The following is a 20,640-nucleotide window of genomic DNA, read 5'->3' as shown; positions in this document are numbered from 1 at the left end:
GGGAAAAACAATGCATTTAACATTTTGACTGGCCTGGTAAATGGTCATATTTGATGACTGTATAGTCAAGGTAAGATATTACATTTCATACAAGTGATTACATTTTATACTTTGACTGACAAATGTACTACTTTTCATTTAATTCTTGAATGACAATTTATGATGACATATAATACTTTTACCAACAACATAAAATATTACATTTAAAATCTTGTCTAACAATTTAACATATTACATTACCAGCTTGACTGACAACATAATACATTACATTTCATATCTTGACTAATGGTTTAATATATAACAAAACAATACGCTGACTCACATTGTAATGAATTACCTTTCTTATCTGACTCAAAATTCAATATGACATTAATAGCTTGACTGACAACATGAGGTATTACATTTCATACTCTGTCAGTAAATGTACCAATGTAATTACTACAGTGAAATGTGGACTACTTCCTGCACTGTATGACACTCTCTCCGGGCAAACAAGGCCAAAGAGGTCTACAGACACGCAGGCAGAGATCCTATACAGTATTCAGTGCCCCTCTGGCCTCTTGTAAATATTGGTCACAACACCTTTGAATTTGTTGTTAAGTTACTATGTGCCAATGATTACTACATTCAGTTTTAATAATCATAAAAACCCAAGTTGAGCAATGTTTGATATTGTTTCAACAATGTTATTATCCAAAGTATTACAAGATTTGAATTTGTCGAACTGTGACAAGGGAGATAACGATATTTTTCACTACCTGAGCACGTGCTCTTCTTTAGAGGAATCAGTACACTGGGAAAACGGTGTGTGTTTTATGTACATACAAAAAATCTGTATCTCTTCAGTGAATTCAAGTATAAACGAACACACATTAACAATCTTAAAGATCAAAACATGAGTCCTGATTTACAATGAAGACTTGCAACCAGACAGTGTAATTGCCTGTGGAATCTAAGATTAGTCGACATGGTATATTTGGTATTATGTGTTGATGGTCATGATCAAAATTCATTATGACTTGTGTTTTGAGCACACCCCTCCACACACATCTTTTGGGTAAAAAAAAGTGTGCTCTTTACTCAAGAAAAAATGGTACTGTAGCATGAAATATTAATTGTATAAAGTATCTGACATCATTAACATTAAAGTTCATCAAACTGATAATGTTTTGACAATGTCATCATCCAAAGAGTTAAAAGATTTATCACTCTGGAACAAATTCTGCAGCAGCTGTAAAGTTGAGCAAGTTATGTAAAAGCACCTCAAATCTTGATGCTATCCCATCATGCACTCCCCAGCCTGTGTTTGAAGCCTCTAGTTATGTAGATCACAATCCCATGATCTGTATGGTACTGCAGGTTTAGTTGAGTGCAGGCATGTGCACAAGGCAGTGATTCAACACAGCCCCCCCACAGTCACAACAAACCTTTGACACTAGTAACTCTTCTCACTATTATTCATCAATGTAATTTTGGAAACTGACACCGACATTGATGCTTATATCGAGAATCATTAGTTCTAAAAAATGAAAATTCGAATCACATAAGAGTTGTTTTTTGTGTTCTACAAGAAACAGACTGGGAAAACATGAGCTGGATATTGGTTGAGTGAATCTAACTGACAAGACCATGTTCTCATGTTCTCATCACCAGGGTGCCTCTTCTCATCTGTCTATCTACCTCTGTGACCTAATTATCCATTTATGGGCTGGAGGTTGTAAACAAACAGCTCTGTGTGGGGAATGATGCTGTGGGGAACGATGCTGCTGCTGCCGCTGGAGATGCTGATGAGGATGAAGATTCAATACTTGAGGGGCTACATGGGGAGGGCACTCAGCTCAAACTTCCTATTTCACATATCTTCTGTGTAATGGAGAGATCACTTGAATCTGTTGTTCCAGGTAGCTGACTCATCAGACCCTGAAGTGATTCCTCTCAATCAGAGCCTGGTTGTTGTCTATATGATATTCTGCTATATCTTAGTGCGTACTTACTTCTTACTTCTACAAAAGCACCATTAGAATATGCCAGTGAATTCTTGGCATTGTACCAACTGCAACCACAATAACATGACGTCATTATGATGGCTTAAATATGGTGAAAGAGTCCCCAAGGCTAACTCCTTTACTATGATATTGTTTATTACATCATACATTTCTCTCCAATACGTCCTTTCCCTAATGTACGTTTCATGTGTTGATTAGAGCCAGCTTGACCTGTGGTTTTGTAATCTAGATCGGTTTTGGTTTCATAATGTACATATATTCTACAGCCATGGCAATGTAATGGCAGCCCGATCTGTTACAGAACACAGGATTGTTGACACACTAACTTAACAAGAGTCTCCTCCCTTGGATACAGTTTGTCAAGATCTGTTCTTCATCTTTAATAATCCCCAGTTATTACACAATAACCTCAAAACATGTGATCACAATGTACAGTCTGTGCCTCAAACCATTAACAAGACATACAAGAGAGAGATAAAAAATCTAATTCATCTCCATTATACGGAATGACCTGATTTTTACACCAATACATCACCTCATAAAATCACGCTCACCTGTGATTTGAAATCACCGTCAGTTTGTGCACTCAGTCACCTCAACAGTATCAGACATATCGAAAGTAAAAACACATAAGCTTACAAAAACTACACTCACTGACACAGCAAGCCACTAAATGTATTCAGTCCCTTTGAAAACCCAGTGAGATCTTTATCAAATACATTGATGTAGTATATCCTGGTGTCGCTGTGTAAACATCTTACAAAAGATATCTCATCTCAATAACAAGTGAGCATCTACCTCAATTCAAAACCCACAATATGCCTGCGGTGTCGTCGTCCATCCCTCTCCCTAGCCTCAACCTCCTAGCCAGGAGCCATGTTTCTACAGTTTATCCCCTGCTTGGAGGGCTCAGTTAACCTGGGAGATGGGGGCTGTATGTATGTACCCACTGCCCTCCCTCCTCCCTCCCCCCACCATAGGCACTTTACCATAGTCAGAACCTTCACTCACCTTTAACAACATGCAGTAAATTTTATACAGATATTAGCCCTCAGGTGAAAACCAACATTTGCTTGTACTATATTATATACTAGTACATTGTGGGTGAAATATATTGTCAGGGTACTTCTGGACTGCATGAGTTACAAAGATAAAAACATAATAATTAGATCTTGTCCTAGAATATGAACAAATGTGAAGTTCACTTCAACAGACAGAAGCACTTTGATTGAAGTATGGTAACGTAGTGTTTGTGAAAATTTTGAAAAGATGCATATCAGTTTGCATGTGGTGATTCCACTGCTGGGTACCCGGCTGTGCAAGGCACCCCCCCAATGCCTCAACACCCCTGACATCGACAGCTGCACTTCAACAATATGCACTTCTCATGTCATGTACAGCCAGTTTCCATTATAATTTGAAATAGCCATAAAATAAGTGTGTGTCTTTCTTGAATGAGATCACAACCATCTCCTTCCTGGATTTAGTACTGTTTAGAACACCCAGTATTTTCCTCAGACTACATTCATCTGTGACAGCCATATCAACTATTGTCACACATAACAGGGTGTTGTTTAACGTCTTGTGAATGGTATAGATATTTCTTGAGGTGAAATCGCACACATCAACTCCTATTTAAACCAGCCAATTATTTGTTAAATACTGTTTGTAAAGCATATATACATGCTCTTTATACCACTGATAAGCATGAAATATGACACAACTTTTTGTTACACAAATTAACAAAGTTACACACCAACAATCCTCAACAAGACAAACTGCTCAGTTGCAGGGGTATAACATGGCTTGAAGTGAACAGTTTTGACAGGTAATATTATAGTTGAATGGGAGAGTGTGGACCCCCAACCGTTTGTTTCATGTACAGCAGAACGTATTCAACAGTAGTAACAAAAAGTCTAATGGCAATGAATTAAATTCTTTTAAACTTATCATTTTTTGTGGGTTTGTTTATATAACCTTGTTAATTTCTGTAAAAGCATTGCATTCTATTAAGTCTGAAGCTTACTGATAAGATATGGCTGAGTTGGGTGCCTTCATCATTTATAGAGAGAGGAATATATCAACTTCTGGACTATGTTTTCAAACTTTATATACAAAAGGAATACGTTTTAGTTTAGGTTTTAATTTGACCTGTCGTAATACAAATATATGCTCAGGGATGGCCATTTTCTGCTATTTCATGGATTTCTCCCGTTTGATGACACAATATTAAGTTTTCAGATGAAAATAATATTCCTGTTGCCATCCCTGTATGCTAGTCAAACCTTTGATAAGGGCATTACATCATTAATACTATTTACCTCATCAAACATCATAAGCAATCAGTTGGGTTAATAGAATTATTCCAATCAAACAGTCAGCAGTACAATGTATATCTCCAGTAGAAATATCTACACCAACCCTTTAGAAAATTAATTATCACACAAAAATACACTTGTCCATGAAAGGAAATTTCAACAAAGCCTACAAAGTTCATCAGATGATTTTGAATGTGACATTGTATTTCTGTTATCATATAAACTTGAAGTCACATCACTTACAATACTTGTGTTATTACATCACTTACAATACTTGTGTTATCACATCACTTACAATACTTCTGTTATCACATCACTTACAATACTTCTGTTATCACATCACTTACAATACTTCTGTTATCACATCACTTACAATACTTCTGTTATCACATCACTTACAATACTTGTGTTATCACATCACTTACAATACTTGTGTTATCACATCACTTACAATACTTGTGTTATCACTTCTGTTATCATCACTACAGTAATTGTGTTATCACATCACTTACAATACTTGTGTTATCACATCACTTACAATACTTGTGTTATCACATCACTTACAATACTTCTGTTATCACATCACTTACAATACTTCTGTTATCACATCACTTACAATACCTCTGTTATCACATCACTTACAATACTTCTGTTATCACATCACTTACAATACTTGTGTTACCACATCACTTACAATACTTCTGTTATCACATCACTTACAATACTTGTGTTATCACATCACTTACAATACTTGTGTTACCACATCACTTACAATACTTCTGTTATCACATCACTTACAATACTTCTGTTATCACATCACTTACAATACTTCTGTTATCACATCACTTACAATACTTGCGTTATCACATCACTTACAATACTTCTGTTATCATATAGCAGTCGTATCACCCACACTACTTCTTTATATGACCAATGATTCAACAGGGACATCACTTGCTCAACTGACCACATTCTACATCACCACATTAACTTGAGCCTCAAATAACTGCCTGACATAAACACATGTTCACTTAGTGACAATATTCTCCACAGACTCATCACTTACACTGAGTGTATCCTATAATGGCAATATGTCTCATTACAATTGCCTCCTCACATAAGAGTATGTGCTTCCTGACCTGAGAGTATCTCACCACAGAGACAGCGTCTCACATAACAGATGCATGCTGGGAACATTAATGTACCAAATGTAGAAGTCACGTCATCAGAAAATTCACATTTCACCCCAAAATATCTCCAGATAAAACACAGTGCCATGAAAAGACAATATTTCATTATCATTGAGCAATAACAGCATAATAAGTTGTGTTACAAGCGCAGACCATGTATGCTAAGTCAACAAAAAGCACTTCAATATGTTTTCCACGAACTAACAAGAGAACACCTTCTGAGTGAAACTGTGCCATCTCAGATCAAGTTGTCAACTACGTCACAAATATCGAAACAAACAAGTCTCACCAACTTCCCCCTCTGATCCCAAAAAAGCTAACACTGAAATGTCTCCATGTAAGTGCTTCGATGACATTATTGTGGTGGCGACCCCTCAGTCCTCCCCCACTCACCTCAATGATGTCCTTATTTGTGCGGCTCTCGTGGGGTTCATTATACTCGGTGTATTTCAGAAGGACCTTGTCCATATCAGTGCTGGCATACTGGAACAGCTTGTTGGAGCCATTGAAGATGATGAGGGCGATCTCGCAGTCACATAACACGCTCAACTCATAAGCTTTCTTCATCAATCCAAACTTTCGCTTGGTGAATGTAACCTGCAAATAAATTATCAAAATATTAACATCATAAACCTAAAATGATGATAATAATGGGGCTTTATTTATCATGACATTTATATATAATCCACTGATGACCAGACAAACCAGTGGTCGATGTGATGAAGACCCACTCCCTTGGGTTAAGGCAAACCACCCAGTCTACTTCACGTCACACATCCATTACCGGGAAGCTATCATACCCTGGAATCCCTAAAAAGTGTTGATGATACCCACAAATCTACAAACTCATAGAATGCCTGCCATGTCAGGTGGGCTGTTTCAAACTTAAAGTACATAATAACCCATACACTACTAGCTATGGGAGAAAAAATCACTCATGAGCACTAAAATATAAAACACTTAAGTTTTGAGCAAACAAGGTTATCTCTCCCTCCAGCATTGTAAGTAGACACATAAACTGAACGAAATACATCTGTAACACTCGATGTCCATGCTTTACCATGCCTCAGTCAGGGTGAAACAGAAACCCTCACACCTAATAATTGCTACAAATTAACATTAAATTCATATTGTAACCTGTAAATATCCCACTGCCAGTACATGTGGTTGGAACAGATGTTATAAAATACTCCTCCATTGTTCAACATACAATTCTTATTTCCTAAAACTAACAAGACTGACTGACTGAGTTTGGTTTTATGCCCGCTTTTAGAATATTCCAGCAATATCACGGCTGGGGACACCAGAAATGGGCTTCACACATTGTACCCATGTGGGGAATCGAACCTGGGTCTTCGGCATGACGAGCGAACGTTTTAACCACTAGGCTACCCCACCGCCTTAAAACTAACAAGAAGTTAAATGTTTCTAGCATAGTGACACATCACTTTCATCTGTTTGCCTATATTTTTATTGCCAGCAAAAATATATTTATCAAATTTGTTACGCAACATGAAGCAAAATCTATTAGCCATGAAATGAACACATAAATTTGAGAAAAATAAATTCAAACAATTTCATTTTTTGATAAGCACTGAAGGGCTAGTGTTCATGGATCTGTATATTAATGTCTGCACACCATGAGCCAGATGTGGTACATGAAGACAGAGAGTTAACACCAACAATCATCTTTAATTCTCTGCACTTCACAGGAGCCTGCTATCAAGAAGCATTAACAGAATTGCTTGAATTGCTATTGTGTGCTTAAGTAGCACTTCTTCAAACTATTGCATAACGCCTCACAGTTCAGACAGATGCACCTCTATAAATACCCTAGCCAATCAAATCCAACATTACACATTGTCTCTCTTTTCATTGGCTGTAATAAGGCAGGTGACCAATGACAACAAACATTACAAAAGATGGGGCAAGGAGTTTTGTTTGGGCTACCACTAATGACACCCAATCAGTGTTTAATTAGACAACTTAAACCAAGAAGCCAATTTAAGGGAATCATTTTGATTAAATGCAATGGCATCAAAACAGATTCTTCAATAAAAGACAGGTGTGTCCAAGTCACATTGTTTCCCACCATCTGTCTGGAGGGACTCCATATCGCAGGTCAAAGGTCACATTCTCTTAATTATCATGAAACAGAACATAATTCCTTGAGTGGATATTATAGTTACTATTAACCCAAAAATGTCACAACATCTGTACATTTTAACACAAATTTGTCAGAAAATCGGCACTTCTTCACCCAAATATTTCAGAATATCACTACTTTTACACACAATATCATAAGACAATTGGAGCCTAGTTATAGTCCAGACAGTGGAACTCAGTAATTGTGTATACTGTCAATAGAAACATTGGTATGTTGTAACATCTGATATAGCATGGCACAGTTACATTGTAACACAAGGTACAGTAGACCGGACAATGATGTATAGTCAATATGTCACAGTTACATTGTAACACAAGGTATAGCAGACAGGACAATGATGTATAGTCAATATGTCACAGTTACATTGTAACACAAGGTATAGTAGACAGGACAATGATGTATAGTCAATATGTCACAGTTACATTGTAACACAAGGTATAGTAGACAGGACAATGATGTATAGTCAATATGTCACAGTTACATTGTAACACAAGGTATAGCAGACCGGACAATGATGTATAGTCAATATGTCACAGTTACATTGTAACACAAGGTATAGTCAATATGTCAGACAGGACAGGACAATGATGTATAGTCAATATGTCACAGTTACATTGTAACACAAGGTATAGTAGACAGGACAATGATGTATAGTCAATATGTCACAGTTACATTGTAACAGGAAGGTATAGCAATATGTCAACAGGACAATGATGTATAGTCAATATGTCACAGTTACATTGTAACACAAGGTATATGATGTAGACAATATGTCACAATGATGTATAGTCAATATGTCACAGATACAATGTAACACAAGGTATAGCAGACAGGACAATGATGTATTGTCAATATGTCACAGTTACATTGTAACACAAGGTATAGCAGACAGGACAATGATGTATAGTCAATATGTCACAGTTACGTTGTAACACAAGGTATAGTAGACAGGACAATAATGTATAGTCAATATGTCACAGTTACATTGTAACACAAGGTATAGTAGACAGGACAATGATGTATAGTCAATATGTCACAGTTACATTGTAACACAAGGTATAGCAGACAGGACAATGATGTATAGTCAATATGTCACAGTTACATTGTAACACAAGGTATAGTAGACAGGACAATGATGTATAGTCAATATGTCACAGTTACATTGTAACACAAGGTATAGCAGACAGGACAATGATGTATAGTCAATATGTCACAGGAACTTGTTCATAATGCTGTCAAGATCTGTTCACATTCCTTTCACCAAAATTCAAATGTAAAATTCGACCTTGTCATGTGAATGACACAAATTCCAAACATTTCATGAAAAATAAGTATGTTTATATCTTTTCTCAAGCATTAAACTCAGTAAATATCTCACAAACAATGTTTCACCTGTATATGTGTGGTAGGTAACTTGAACTGTTTACATATAGACCAAATAAGACTAGGATGTTTTGCTACTGGTTTCAACACAATAGCCATAAGTTTAAGCATAATGTTCCAAAACTGTGTATAGGTGTGGACAAAGCCCCTATCCCCACAAGAACCCTTATATAACCCTTCCCTCCTTGTCCTCCGGGTGGGAGAGAACAACACAGATACCAAAGTATGGACCAACAGCCTCTGACAAAACACTACCTCTCAGGGCATGTCCTGGTAAGGTTAACTGGACATGATGACCAGGGGTCAATATACTCCAGTTTCAATTAAAATAAATTGCCTATATCATCTCAACTAGCCAACATGTGTGTTTTCTTCTGAAACTCCCCAAGGTAGGCCGAAACGGCCGAGGAGAAAGAACCCAGATTCATGCAGTCCACTTAACCTATTATGAGATTTCTGCTGAGGTGAGTGACAAATCTCATAGGTATCGGTGCCCAAGGAGGCCGAACTAATCACAATACTCTGGGCCATCATGACGCACGCTGGACACCACAGCAGACAAAACCCTCTTGACAAAAGAGAATATGTTACGCCATGGCTACATGCAATGAAATCTGTGTGGCATGTATTGCACTGTTGGAGAGGGATTATAGAGATTTATTCCCGCTGTGTGTGGAGGTCCCAGAACACTACAGTGCTCTGTGATGTGGTAGGGAAAATGTGCCTGTGGGAAGCACCGGTCATCCAAGGGCACTAAGGAGCTGTATTACATGCGTACATGGATCATTAAAGAAGATAATTCTACTACTGGACTCCATCTAAACAAACACTTAACATGGGTGGCATTGCCCAAAATAATCCTTCAAATATAGATGTACTTAAATTTCAGAAATCTTTTCAAACACATTTGTAATTAGTTTCTTTTTTTCTCATTTGAATGACATCATGGTAGTACTTGATATGTCAATTCCATACCTACAGCTAAACCTTACACAAAGCAGGGTATAAGCCACATCTTTTCTCCAGGATGTCCATCAATCGTTTGCTATGTAATACTGTTACACTATCCCGTAATCGTTAATGTCCTTTTCCTCATTACTGGAAACGATCATAAAGTTATACAAATAATTAAATCTAGAATTACACCTACATACTGCTAATAGCATTAACGGAAAGAATCCCTCCGTCAGTACTGAGTGAGTATTGTTCTACCAGACTGTAGCGTACACTCTCCCTCTCTGGTGATTCAAACATCCTCCCCACCTCTTATTGCCAGTGATGACCTGTAGGAGGGGTTGGGGGGTTGTAACTATGTCTAACAATGTAATATTACAGACATTATATTCTATTTATACCCTTTTGGTTTAATCATCTGAAAGTTTGGCTGGTATGTAGTGGCCAACTCGCGGTGTCGGCTCGGAGGTTACTCCTGAGGTACATGAGGACTACAAGTGACTCATTTCAGCCTCACACCCAAACAGCGATGACTGGGGGCGGTTTGCCACAATTCTAACCACACAATGTATAGCATGTCAGAGATTTTCACCTGTTTGTCAGGTAAATACAGATGATTACATCCAGGTGGGGTCTGAAGAGTACAATGGTTTGATACAAGTGACCACTGGGCAATCTGTCCCCATGTTAATGTTGTGGGTTCAAGACCTTCTTGTTTGTTAAAATGGACAGACTGTCAACAAGAACGCTGGTCTCCTCTATCTGCTATTTACCTACTTAATATCTGTAATTTTGATGTCAATGCTTTGTCTACAGTTGGAAGGTAGGAAAATGGTTTGAATTCAGCAAGACAAACGGCCATTGGGAAACAGAACACTGTTGTTTCAGGTTGAAAGAAAGCAGAAATCGTAGCGATTATCTTCTAAGAACTAGTAAACACAGAAAATAGCTACCTTAGTAACTAAAGTTCTCTACACAGAATATTGATAACCTCTGTCATTTCTACACACGAATCTATGTTTCTTACCTGAAAAGTGAATAACTTTCAAATGTGTTGCAAGAAGAAACAATGATATTTTAATGACTCACTCAAATTGTATTTAATGAGAGTTTCACATGAATCTTATATATATTTTACATGCAGACAAATGGAAATATCTGTAAACTGCATTAATTTAAATATAAAATCCCATGAAATGCTACATTTCAAACATTACAGTTTACTTACAGTCTTTAATCTACAAATCAAGATTAAACTTTCCTCTATTTTCTGTTCAAAAATAAGTTTGTTAACTTTGATGTTGAATGCCTTTGAGACATGGCAACTAGTTATGTGATTCGGGACGGGAGTCGGTAGCCGGCTGGTTGTGGGTTGTTTCTAAGCCCCTCTTCCCTCCCAACAGCGTGCAGGCTGGCCTATCTATCCCCACAATGTACCTTCACTAATTAGAAACTATCAATCTTGGCCCAGTCAGTTCTACTCCATTTCCCACCAATATGATTGGCACAAAATCAAACCTGCGGCTCCCCGCTGCTTCTGGGCATTTATTCTCCAGCCCTCCACAACACTGTTACTGTGTTCAGTGGTGCTGTTAACTTTCCGGCCAGTCGTCCACCAGATTAAATCTATCCCACAACCACCATTCCAGCATTGATCTACAAAGATTTAACTTCACTTCATCTGACACACGATTTCTGGTTGGATTACATTCCCATTGCTCTAAATTTTGCAAGATACTGCTTTCCTACCATACTCAAAGGGTACACAAAGATGTTTAGAGCCAGTAAAACACACTGGAAAATTTTAAAAACTAGAATATCATGTATGTATATTTACTTATGTTTACTTGCATGTAGAAATTCAGAACTGTCCCTACTACTAGTGGTTGTACAATTCCGTTATTAATGTTAACACACTGGTGATTGTTCCTCTTAAACTGTTAAGTCACTTCGTTTATTTGTCCAGAAAGTCGTCTCAGGTTTAGGTGAACATCATCAAACAAAACAAGCCAATGCCAGAGATTTAAGTGGCTCACAAATTGTCAGTATGTAGCCATACAAAGGTCCCTATACCAGCATCTGTAAAACACTTCATATATTGACACAGAGGCCCACAATCACCCATAATATTGTTTTCCTTTGGCTAGTTCCCACTGGGTTACCTGGGTTTGTTCAAACAGGCTGTGAGACAATCGCTTGTGAACCAGCCAGTTGGTGACTGTTATCAACAACAAGCAGTCATACCTTATCGTGGGTTTTAATCATTTTCGACATGTAGTACAACAATTGGACACTCTCTTCTACCTGGGCTCTAGCTGAGCAGTGCCAAGTACGGAGGTTATACTCTTCATCATGTGCTGTTTGCATGTAGCCCATGGTGGCCATAACTGCTCCTCCTAATATTGCACCAGTGTTACATAATCCACTCTCTCCATCATGTCTGTGTGCATGTGCCTTGAATTATAACCTTTTTGACATGTTATGCCCATAAACATAATAGAGCATTAGCTGCTCAGTAATTACAACTGTTTAATCTTTCCTAATGTTAACATGTGGATGGCATGTCTACACTTAGTGTCAGTCAGTGAGTGAGTGAGTTGAGCACTGTTTTCAACAGTATGTGTCAGTCCAATGTGTGAGGAAGGTTGCAGTGACGCAAATGTATGATGTTTGCCAATTTGCAAACTCACTTCACAAGTCTGGAAGCATTAGTAATGTGGTTGTCATATGTCTAACTTATACTATTCCAAAGCAAGCCAGGGATATATATTTGGGAATACATTTTCTCAGTGTAAGTACAGATCCCTGAATGGGGACAAGCATCTGTACCTTACAGAGAGAGAATGTGTCATCCCAAATATAACATGCTACATCTGACAACTTTCTAACAAGCACTGTGTATTCACATTCTAACAGAAGCTATATCTTATTCCAGAACAAAAACATTGTATTATTAAGTACATCATACAACCCGTGAAGAACCGGGTTAGAATACTGATCTTCGGTAACCCATGCTTGTCATAAGAGGCAACTAACGGGATCGGGTGGTCAGGCTCGCTGACTTGGTTGACACATTTCATCAGTTCCCAATATTGTGCAGATAGATGCTCATGCTGTTGATCACTGGATTGTCTGGTCCAGACTGGATTATTTACAGGCCGCCGCCATATAGCTGGATTATTGCTGAGTGCGGCGTAAAACTAAACCCACTCACTCACTAGTACGTCATACAGTAATTCATCTAAGTAATAGTATGTTGAGAATATGGAGAATAATTTGTGACATTATAGCTAACATTAATAAAGTAGTTTTTAGACATCCCATCTGTGAATATAACCGGCTCAACTCAACACTGGAACTTTTATTATGCCAGGATGACATGTTCTACTGACTACCTACCTATAACTTTAAACAAGCTTGCTTGTTTTAATCATATGTGCATGTGTAAATATTCTGATGTTTTTACACTGATGTGAGCATGGTAAGCTCCCATATATAATGGATCCAGGTATATTTTTATTACTGACAATCACATGCCTTGCTCACATACTCCCAGTGTCGTGCCCTGGCCGTCTTGGCCCAGACTCACTGAAGGGAGCCATTTAATATTCTCTGCCACGATGCATCAGCTTTCAGATGACACGTTGTTCTCTTTCTTATATTCTTTGAAGACTATTTAGGTAAAATCTTTATAAATAATAAGTCACAGACTGAAGAAAGGATGAAGAGCATAAAAAACACTTGACACATACCTGACGATTGCGTTCATCGCCTATTCGCGAGATCTGGATTTTTTTGCGCCCCATGCTGGTAGTAGGAGATTTGGTTGATTGAGCCAATATTATGCCGTATGTGGAACCGGGAAGAAGAAAAAAGTGATGGACTTGGCACCGGTACCTCAGTCAAGTCGGCTGTCAACTCTGAAACCAAGACAGATGTGTGAAAGATCACATTGAGTTGCCATCACCACCACCTCCCCCAGATGGAGCAGGTGCTCCTCCAGTGACGTTCATTCGCCTGCTGAAACCAAAACATCCTCATTCCATCAAAATTAGTATTCTTCAAACTGTCTCAAAAGAAATAAAATAAAACACTTTTGATTATTACAGTTGTAAGTTAATATGGCTGAAACATTATAGAATTATGATTGAAGTAAGTACTACAGATTACTTAAAGCTAGCGGATTGTACTTGCCAACTATCTACATCACCTTCTTCCTACCAGTGCTGACACGAGTCATTAGTCATTACAGATTGGCTTTAATTATTTTCTACCTGTATGAGCTAATCTTAATTAAATACAAGAATATTCAGGTTGGGCTTAAAGCATGCAAAGCCTCCATAACTTCTCAACTGACTTTTTTATCAGACAGGGGTTTGTTGTGAAATTACTGTAAAATATCATTTGAACTTTTGTTATTTCATCTATGGCTGTTTACATAATGGATCTAAAGAAATGTCAGGTTATTTCTTGTCTCATTACTAGTAATCATTAATATAACTCATCAATCACGTCTCCACATCCGCGATGAACTCGCTCCTATTCACCCGTTAAAACATGTGACATGTATACACAAACCACTGTGATGTTTCTAATCAGTCACAAGACAGGGACAGAACAAGATACTGAATGTAATACAACTGAAATACAACACTCCCCATAATGCCTGCCATATCGGATCTCACAACTGCCATCAGAACAGTGCTAACCCCTAGTGCCTTGCCAACAAAGGTTCTGCCAGCAAGTGATCGTTCACACACGACACAACTAACCCTCTCCTTCACTGTTTACAACCAATGCCTGTGTAAGATAATTATTTCATCAGAGAAATACCACATTGACAGACAGTCTATCGACACAGGTAAAATTGTGAGTCATAAATCACTGAGTGTGTGACATATCTACACCTGGACATACCGATATTGACACATCACATTGTCTATTGCAGTTGTCACGAGTAAATAATGGATTATCGTTTGACCTGTGAAATCAGAATTACCAGTGTGTGTAGCCAACCAATAAACATTTGAAGTCAGGGATTCCCCGAGATTCCACGGAACCTCATTAATAATTCAGCTATAATTAGCAAGCCTGTGTTCACTGGAAGGTCTAATGCAAGTCCATAGTTAGAAACAGTAGTTAGGGAACAAATACCCCTTGAAAATAATTGATCCAAATAATCTATATTTGCTGAGACTGACGCTGAATGACGCAGATGAAGTAATAGTCCGTGTCAAGAGGCTGGTTGTAGACAATAGTAAATATCAATACTACGAGTGCTCCATTTCACCTGTCATACAAAGTGAATGACGACAGACTAAGGTCACCGATTACAGTATAGGTTTGCACAGAAATAGCGCACAATGTCGTCATTACACTCCTAAAGCACCATGTCAGTTGTAAATATAAAACGTCAATGCCACAGGATAATCAGTCTCGATAATTCTCTGAAACAGATTCGATTGGGTGTAAAAAGCATGTGATGAAAACTATGTGAAGGGACCACTGAAACCCTGAGGACACCAGGTGCTCGTGAAAAGGTTAAGCATGTCCTGCCTAAATGCTCATACACTACATATGATTGTAACACCCCAATATATTAGTTCAGATTCTTTCTTTGAACACATATTTGATGGTGATTCCAACCTGTGAGTTTTGTCCAATGTAACCTAATACACAGACTGTCTGTTCACAATAAGGCAGATAAGTGGGGCCATGACTACACAGAGAAGCCCAACCAAAATATTTTGTACATGTAAAACAAATTCATTCCAAATTGTTGTTTTTGCTGATCTTGTTTGAACTTTAATTCTAGATTAATATTTAAACATTATTACTTAAAATGAATATAATTCACATTTTAGTACTGTGATTTCTCTTGTCAAACATCCATCCATCATGGTTTGTGGGTGACCTACCCCAAGCCAGGTACATGGTCTCGCATCATCCTTAATAAGCTCTTTTATTCTATTTGACATGATCCTAAATTAATTTGCTGAAAAAAATTTAATTCTTAATGTGGATAAATGTGTGGTCTACCCCTACAAGGCACATCAGTAAAGAGAACTGCTAAAATGTGAAACAAATTGGACTGGCCCATTTAAATTTCTCTGGGCCCAATCCTACAACATGGGGGAGGAGAAGGAACTGTAAATATGATGTTGATGTGACTTGTCAGAACAGCAGTGCTCTTGGATAAGGTCACAGTGTATAACATTGCCCATTAATATAAGTCTGGGAGGAAGTAGCCCTGCCTAAAATATCTCGGTTAAAAATAAACGTGTAGTTATAAACAACACTTATAACTGTAGGGCAGTGGCTGCAGTGAGACATAGATTGGCTGCAGAGCTTATGTGAACACAAGGTGGTTTGTGTAACACAACATTAACACAAATATCACCCAAACACATGATCCAATCAGCAAAGTTGCCAGCAATATACTTTATAATGAACACAACTGAGATATAAGTACAAAATACAAGTACAAAATTGATCTAGCAAAATATCTCTTGAAGACAATATTAACAGTGATCAGTTACAAGTAAAACAAATATCCCTGAATTAAACCAATTGATGTCTAAAAATACAGTCAAACTGGTCTACTGTCGCGTATATGCCGAGTTATGCAAGAAGCTGTGTATATAAACTTGCCTGTTTGCACACTTCGCATTCCGACACACCAACGAGATTCACCTGTCCTACCTGAGACAGCAGGTAAAATTAACAAGCCTGTCTATTACATTAGCCTACCTGTCACCACGAACACACAGCTCACATCTTCCACGCCAACTGACTGGAAAACACTGGTCAGATGGATGTCTTTTTCACCTGACCTCCCTTCCAAATCCTCACCTAATTCCTGATTTGATCACACAATTATGCCGAGTCTAGCTACGAAGGAACTCATTCAATATTCTCCTCACTGCTTCAGCATGTTCCCTCCGACCTCATTAAAACTATCCCGAAACGCCCCCGTGCCAAGCGCGCAATCAAAACAACATGCTACAGCGGCACTATTAAAGTATGACCACAATAGGACTTCCCATTGCTTGATAGGTAAATGACCACGAGCATCTTAACACACCTTTCCCCTTGGTCTCCTCGCGGACGGTCATTACCTCGCCACAGCAACCAATCAATACAACGATATGGAGTCATGGGTATTTCATCCACCATTACTCCAGTCTAATTACCGCTACCCTAGGGGCCAAATGACACGCTTAGCATCCAACCAAGACTCTCCCCATCTCTAAAAGAACACGACAGATTTTAACTGGTGAAACAGCCCAACTGTGATCGATAATGTCTGCATCTTACAAATTACTTTTTTCACCCTACATGAAAATACATTTTTAGCATAGTGGATCTCAAGCCTTTCTCAGCTTCTGGCTTCATGTTGAGACATAGCACCCTCTAATTTGTCAAAGTGACAATCCAGTCTCAAAATGTGCATTTTAATCAACAATTCGAAAAACATCTCCAATTGATTCTGCAACTTAAAGCCTTAGCAAAGTGGTAGAAGGGTTGCAACAACATTCAATATTTACAATCATTATTAATAAAGAATATCTTCCATAAATTATTTTTTAAAATCAATGATTTTCTTTAATAACATCTGATAGTTTATGATCCACAGATATGCGCCAGGTTTAAAAATTCAAATAATACTGGTAAAATGTCAAATAATACTGGTAAAATGTCAAATTATTAATTATACAAACACAGAAAATAGAGTTGTAAATGAAAATATTAAAATACTGGCAAAAATGATAACCAATAGCCACAAAAATGTAATGGTTCATATCCACACATGGTAAATATGATTATCACATTAATCCAACATATATCTGATTCCATTTTCAACATCGGGACAGTTTGGAACACACATTCCGATTTTACATACACACATCTCACCCATTATCTATCTCCGTCCTATTGTCTCCCATACGTCCTAGGTAGATCGTCACTGTACTAACTCTCAACAGGATTTTTCTAGTGTGTTGTAGCCACATGCCAGCAGCCAGTTCTGGCCTGAAACCTGGGTGTGTCTATTACATTGGCTACTTACACACAGGGATATATATGACAGCTATGTACTAAAGATCATATACCACGGCTGTTAACACCAACTATTCATACGAACATTATAGGAATGTCATCCACATGATCGGGTTAGTAAAGAGCAAAAACTGAGATGACAGGCTTTATGACTAAACATTTTGATCACAAAACAAGCATTATGCTTTCATTTCTTATGTTCAATAATCTCGTAATGTAGCAATATAACCCACGAATCAATGACAAAAAAGTATACTCATAGCAGTACCTTGAAATGAAACTTAACTTGTAACATTTAGTAAGTGTTGACAATAACACCATAGCCCGAGGTTCAATTTTTAACACAACAGGAAAATAGCTGAAATATATGTAAAACAAGTTCATTACAGTATATCACAGATGTACATCAGGGAACACAATGTACAGATCATAATAATAGGAATATCATAATAGCTCTACCTTGTATGTCTGTGTGACGTGAATGCCCTACGTGGGTGTGATGTAAGTATAAAGGTCCTACTAGCCACGTAACAGATCATCACTGTCCATCGGGAGATACGGTCACTGACAGGAAGCTAGAACTGTGACGTGATATACAAGTCTGGTGTGGACAATAGTAGGACACTTGGGTTGTCAAGAGTACTGGTGCAGTAGGAAGCAGGAAACGGCCCAACATCAGACAACAAATCACAACAAAGTAGAATCAGGGGGAATCCCCAGCATGATGCACAGATTTCAAATACTGCAGCTTGTTTCCATGAAAAATATCATTCTAAACAAAGAGGATTTTAACATTTGAATCTATTTGTCATTAATATTAATTCGGGATCCTTAGAAAATTAAAGCCATTTACAATCAGAATGAGTAATGTGATGCTGTATATAGATATATATTGTACATATATTGTATGATGTTTATCAGAATAACCCTCTTAACACACTGTCATGTATTCAATAAACTCAAGACAAACAAATTCATCATTGTCATGATAAAACTACTTATTTCATAAGGAAGGTTATTCTTGTAGTGTTAAGTCATTTTTAAATATAATATTTCCACATTAATCTCTTTATAGAAATAAAAAAACACATTTACAATCCCATACAGGAAAACTAGGAAGTGCTGAAGACCTGGAACTTTTATGGATACTAATTTCTTCTTATTTTTAACATTTCAGTAGGGTATTTTGCCCTTTCATTAGATGAAAGGTCTGATGGGGGACACGGAGTGGCCCTGAAAAACTACAGATAAAGAAGTTGTTTCTGATATCTATAAAAGTTTCATGTCTTCATGTTTTTCTAACTTTTAAAAGCCTGTCAAACATATGATGGTGATTATGACATCCAAACTTGTATGAAAGAACCCTGCTTTGTGTTGACGAGAGTGGTATCATACTTGCCACCACGACCACACAGAGACATCTAAACATATGAACTTGTACCAATGTGGAGGGAGAGGGGATTGGCTACACCCTCTAGATGCTGGCCTCCTTGCTCGCTAGTCGTGGTACACACACAAACATAACAATAAAACAGCACCACACGGATTATCCATCTGGAAAGTGACTTGCACAAACAAATAGTCAGCCCTGGAAGACAGTGAGTAGCACTTACGTGGTAGCTATATAACCCAGATATACTGTTGTCCATCAGCGCTAGTGAATGGTCCTCAACCATAATGTAACCATGTCAAGTTACCCAGCTAGGTTCTACACTCGGCATGTAGGTCAGATATGCCTAAGGGTAATTTTAAAAAGGCCAACACTATCATATGGTAGACTTGATTGGCTAGTGAATGTATCACCAATACCTTCATAAACAGCACAGCAATTTCATTTCTATTAAAGGATAATTTTTTAAATTTAATATGTGTAAGGAGGAGTTTCTACGTAGAAGTTAATTGCATTTTACTCATTCCAGAATTAATTCCCAGGCTTGATGAGAATTGTGTAATAAATTGGTGTCATTTGAAACATTAACTTCTTAAAATGATATACTTATTCTTTTCATTTGTAATTACTTTTTTAAACAATTTGATTTACACCATATATCAAAATTGTTAATTCACAGGTGACTTAATTTTATAACTTCTTCTCATATACATGCTCTCATATATTGTAATCATAGTGAAAGAAAGGCAGAATTATTCACATTTGTAAACAAAACTAAAATACATTCAGAATAAAGATGGCTTAAAAATGCCTTCATCTAAAAATACAATGTTTCCGAAAACAAAAAAAAATGATTCCATTCATTAAACTGTCAGAATTGGGAAAAGCCACTTGCATGTACAACTCGAAATAGCTGCACAAGAACAAGATGGTGTCTTATTTCTTGACGTCATGAAAGATCACTAACGTCTCTCGCCAGTGAAACCATACTCCACAACAACTGTCATTCTGACAACATCAGAAATCAACACGAGCCAACTCACCAATTAAAATCATACAGTCAGTTCTACCAGTCCACCAAGTCACAACTCCTGTAACTGATGATGTAAAACAGTCCTATATCCTCAGCTAGTATGACATAAAATCCAAGTAAAAAACAGTCGCTCCCAGCCCT

The 20,640-nt window shown here is 37.6% G+C and overlaps 1 protein-coding gene across 16 annotated transcripts in view; it reads right to left on the bottom strand.

The window, feature by feature from the left end:
* LOC124271565 (myocyte-specific enhancer factor 2A-like) overlaps positions 1–20,640 on the bottom strand; it is a 115,414-nt gene that overhangs the window by 13,266 nt on the left and 81,508 nt on the right. For 12 of the 16 annotated variants that reach the window (XM_046706706.1, XM_046706707.1, XM_046706705.1 and 9 more), the window contains 2 exons: positions 13,771–13,938; positions 5,908–6,111 (listed from right to left, as the gene is read on the bottom strand). In XM_046706706.1, the coding sequence (XP_046562662.1) occupies positions 5,908–6,111; positions 13,771–13,824 (258 nt within the window). In that variant the 5' untranslated portion in view covers positions 13,825–13,938. Of the gene's footprint in view, positions 1–5,907; positions 6,112–13,770; positions 13,939–16,768; positions 16,845–16,870; positions 16,954–18,535; positions 18,635–20,509; positions 20,637–20,640 lie in introns of those variants that run through there. The other 4 variants (XM_046706716.1, XM_046706713.1, XM_046706717.1 and 1 more) reach the window with 4 other exon arrangements.

Source organism: Haliotis rubra, unplaced genomic scaffold (assembly GCF_003918875.1).
Source record: "Haliotis rubra isolate DU_JTF1 unplaced genomic scaffold, ASM391887v1 Scf161, whole genome shotgun sequence".
Taxonomy (NCBI): Eukaryota; Metazoa; Mollusca; class Gastropoda; order Lepetellida; family Haliotidae; genus Haliotis; species Haliotis rubra.
This window is presented reverse-complemented; position numbering and strand designations above follow the sequence as displayed.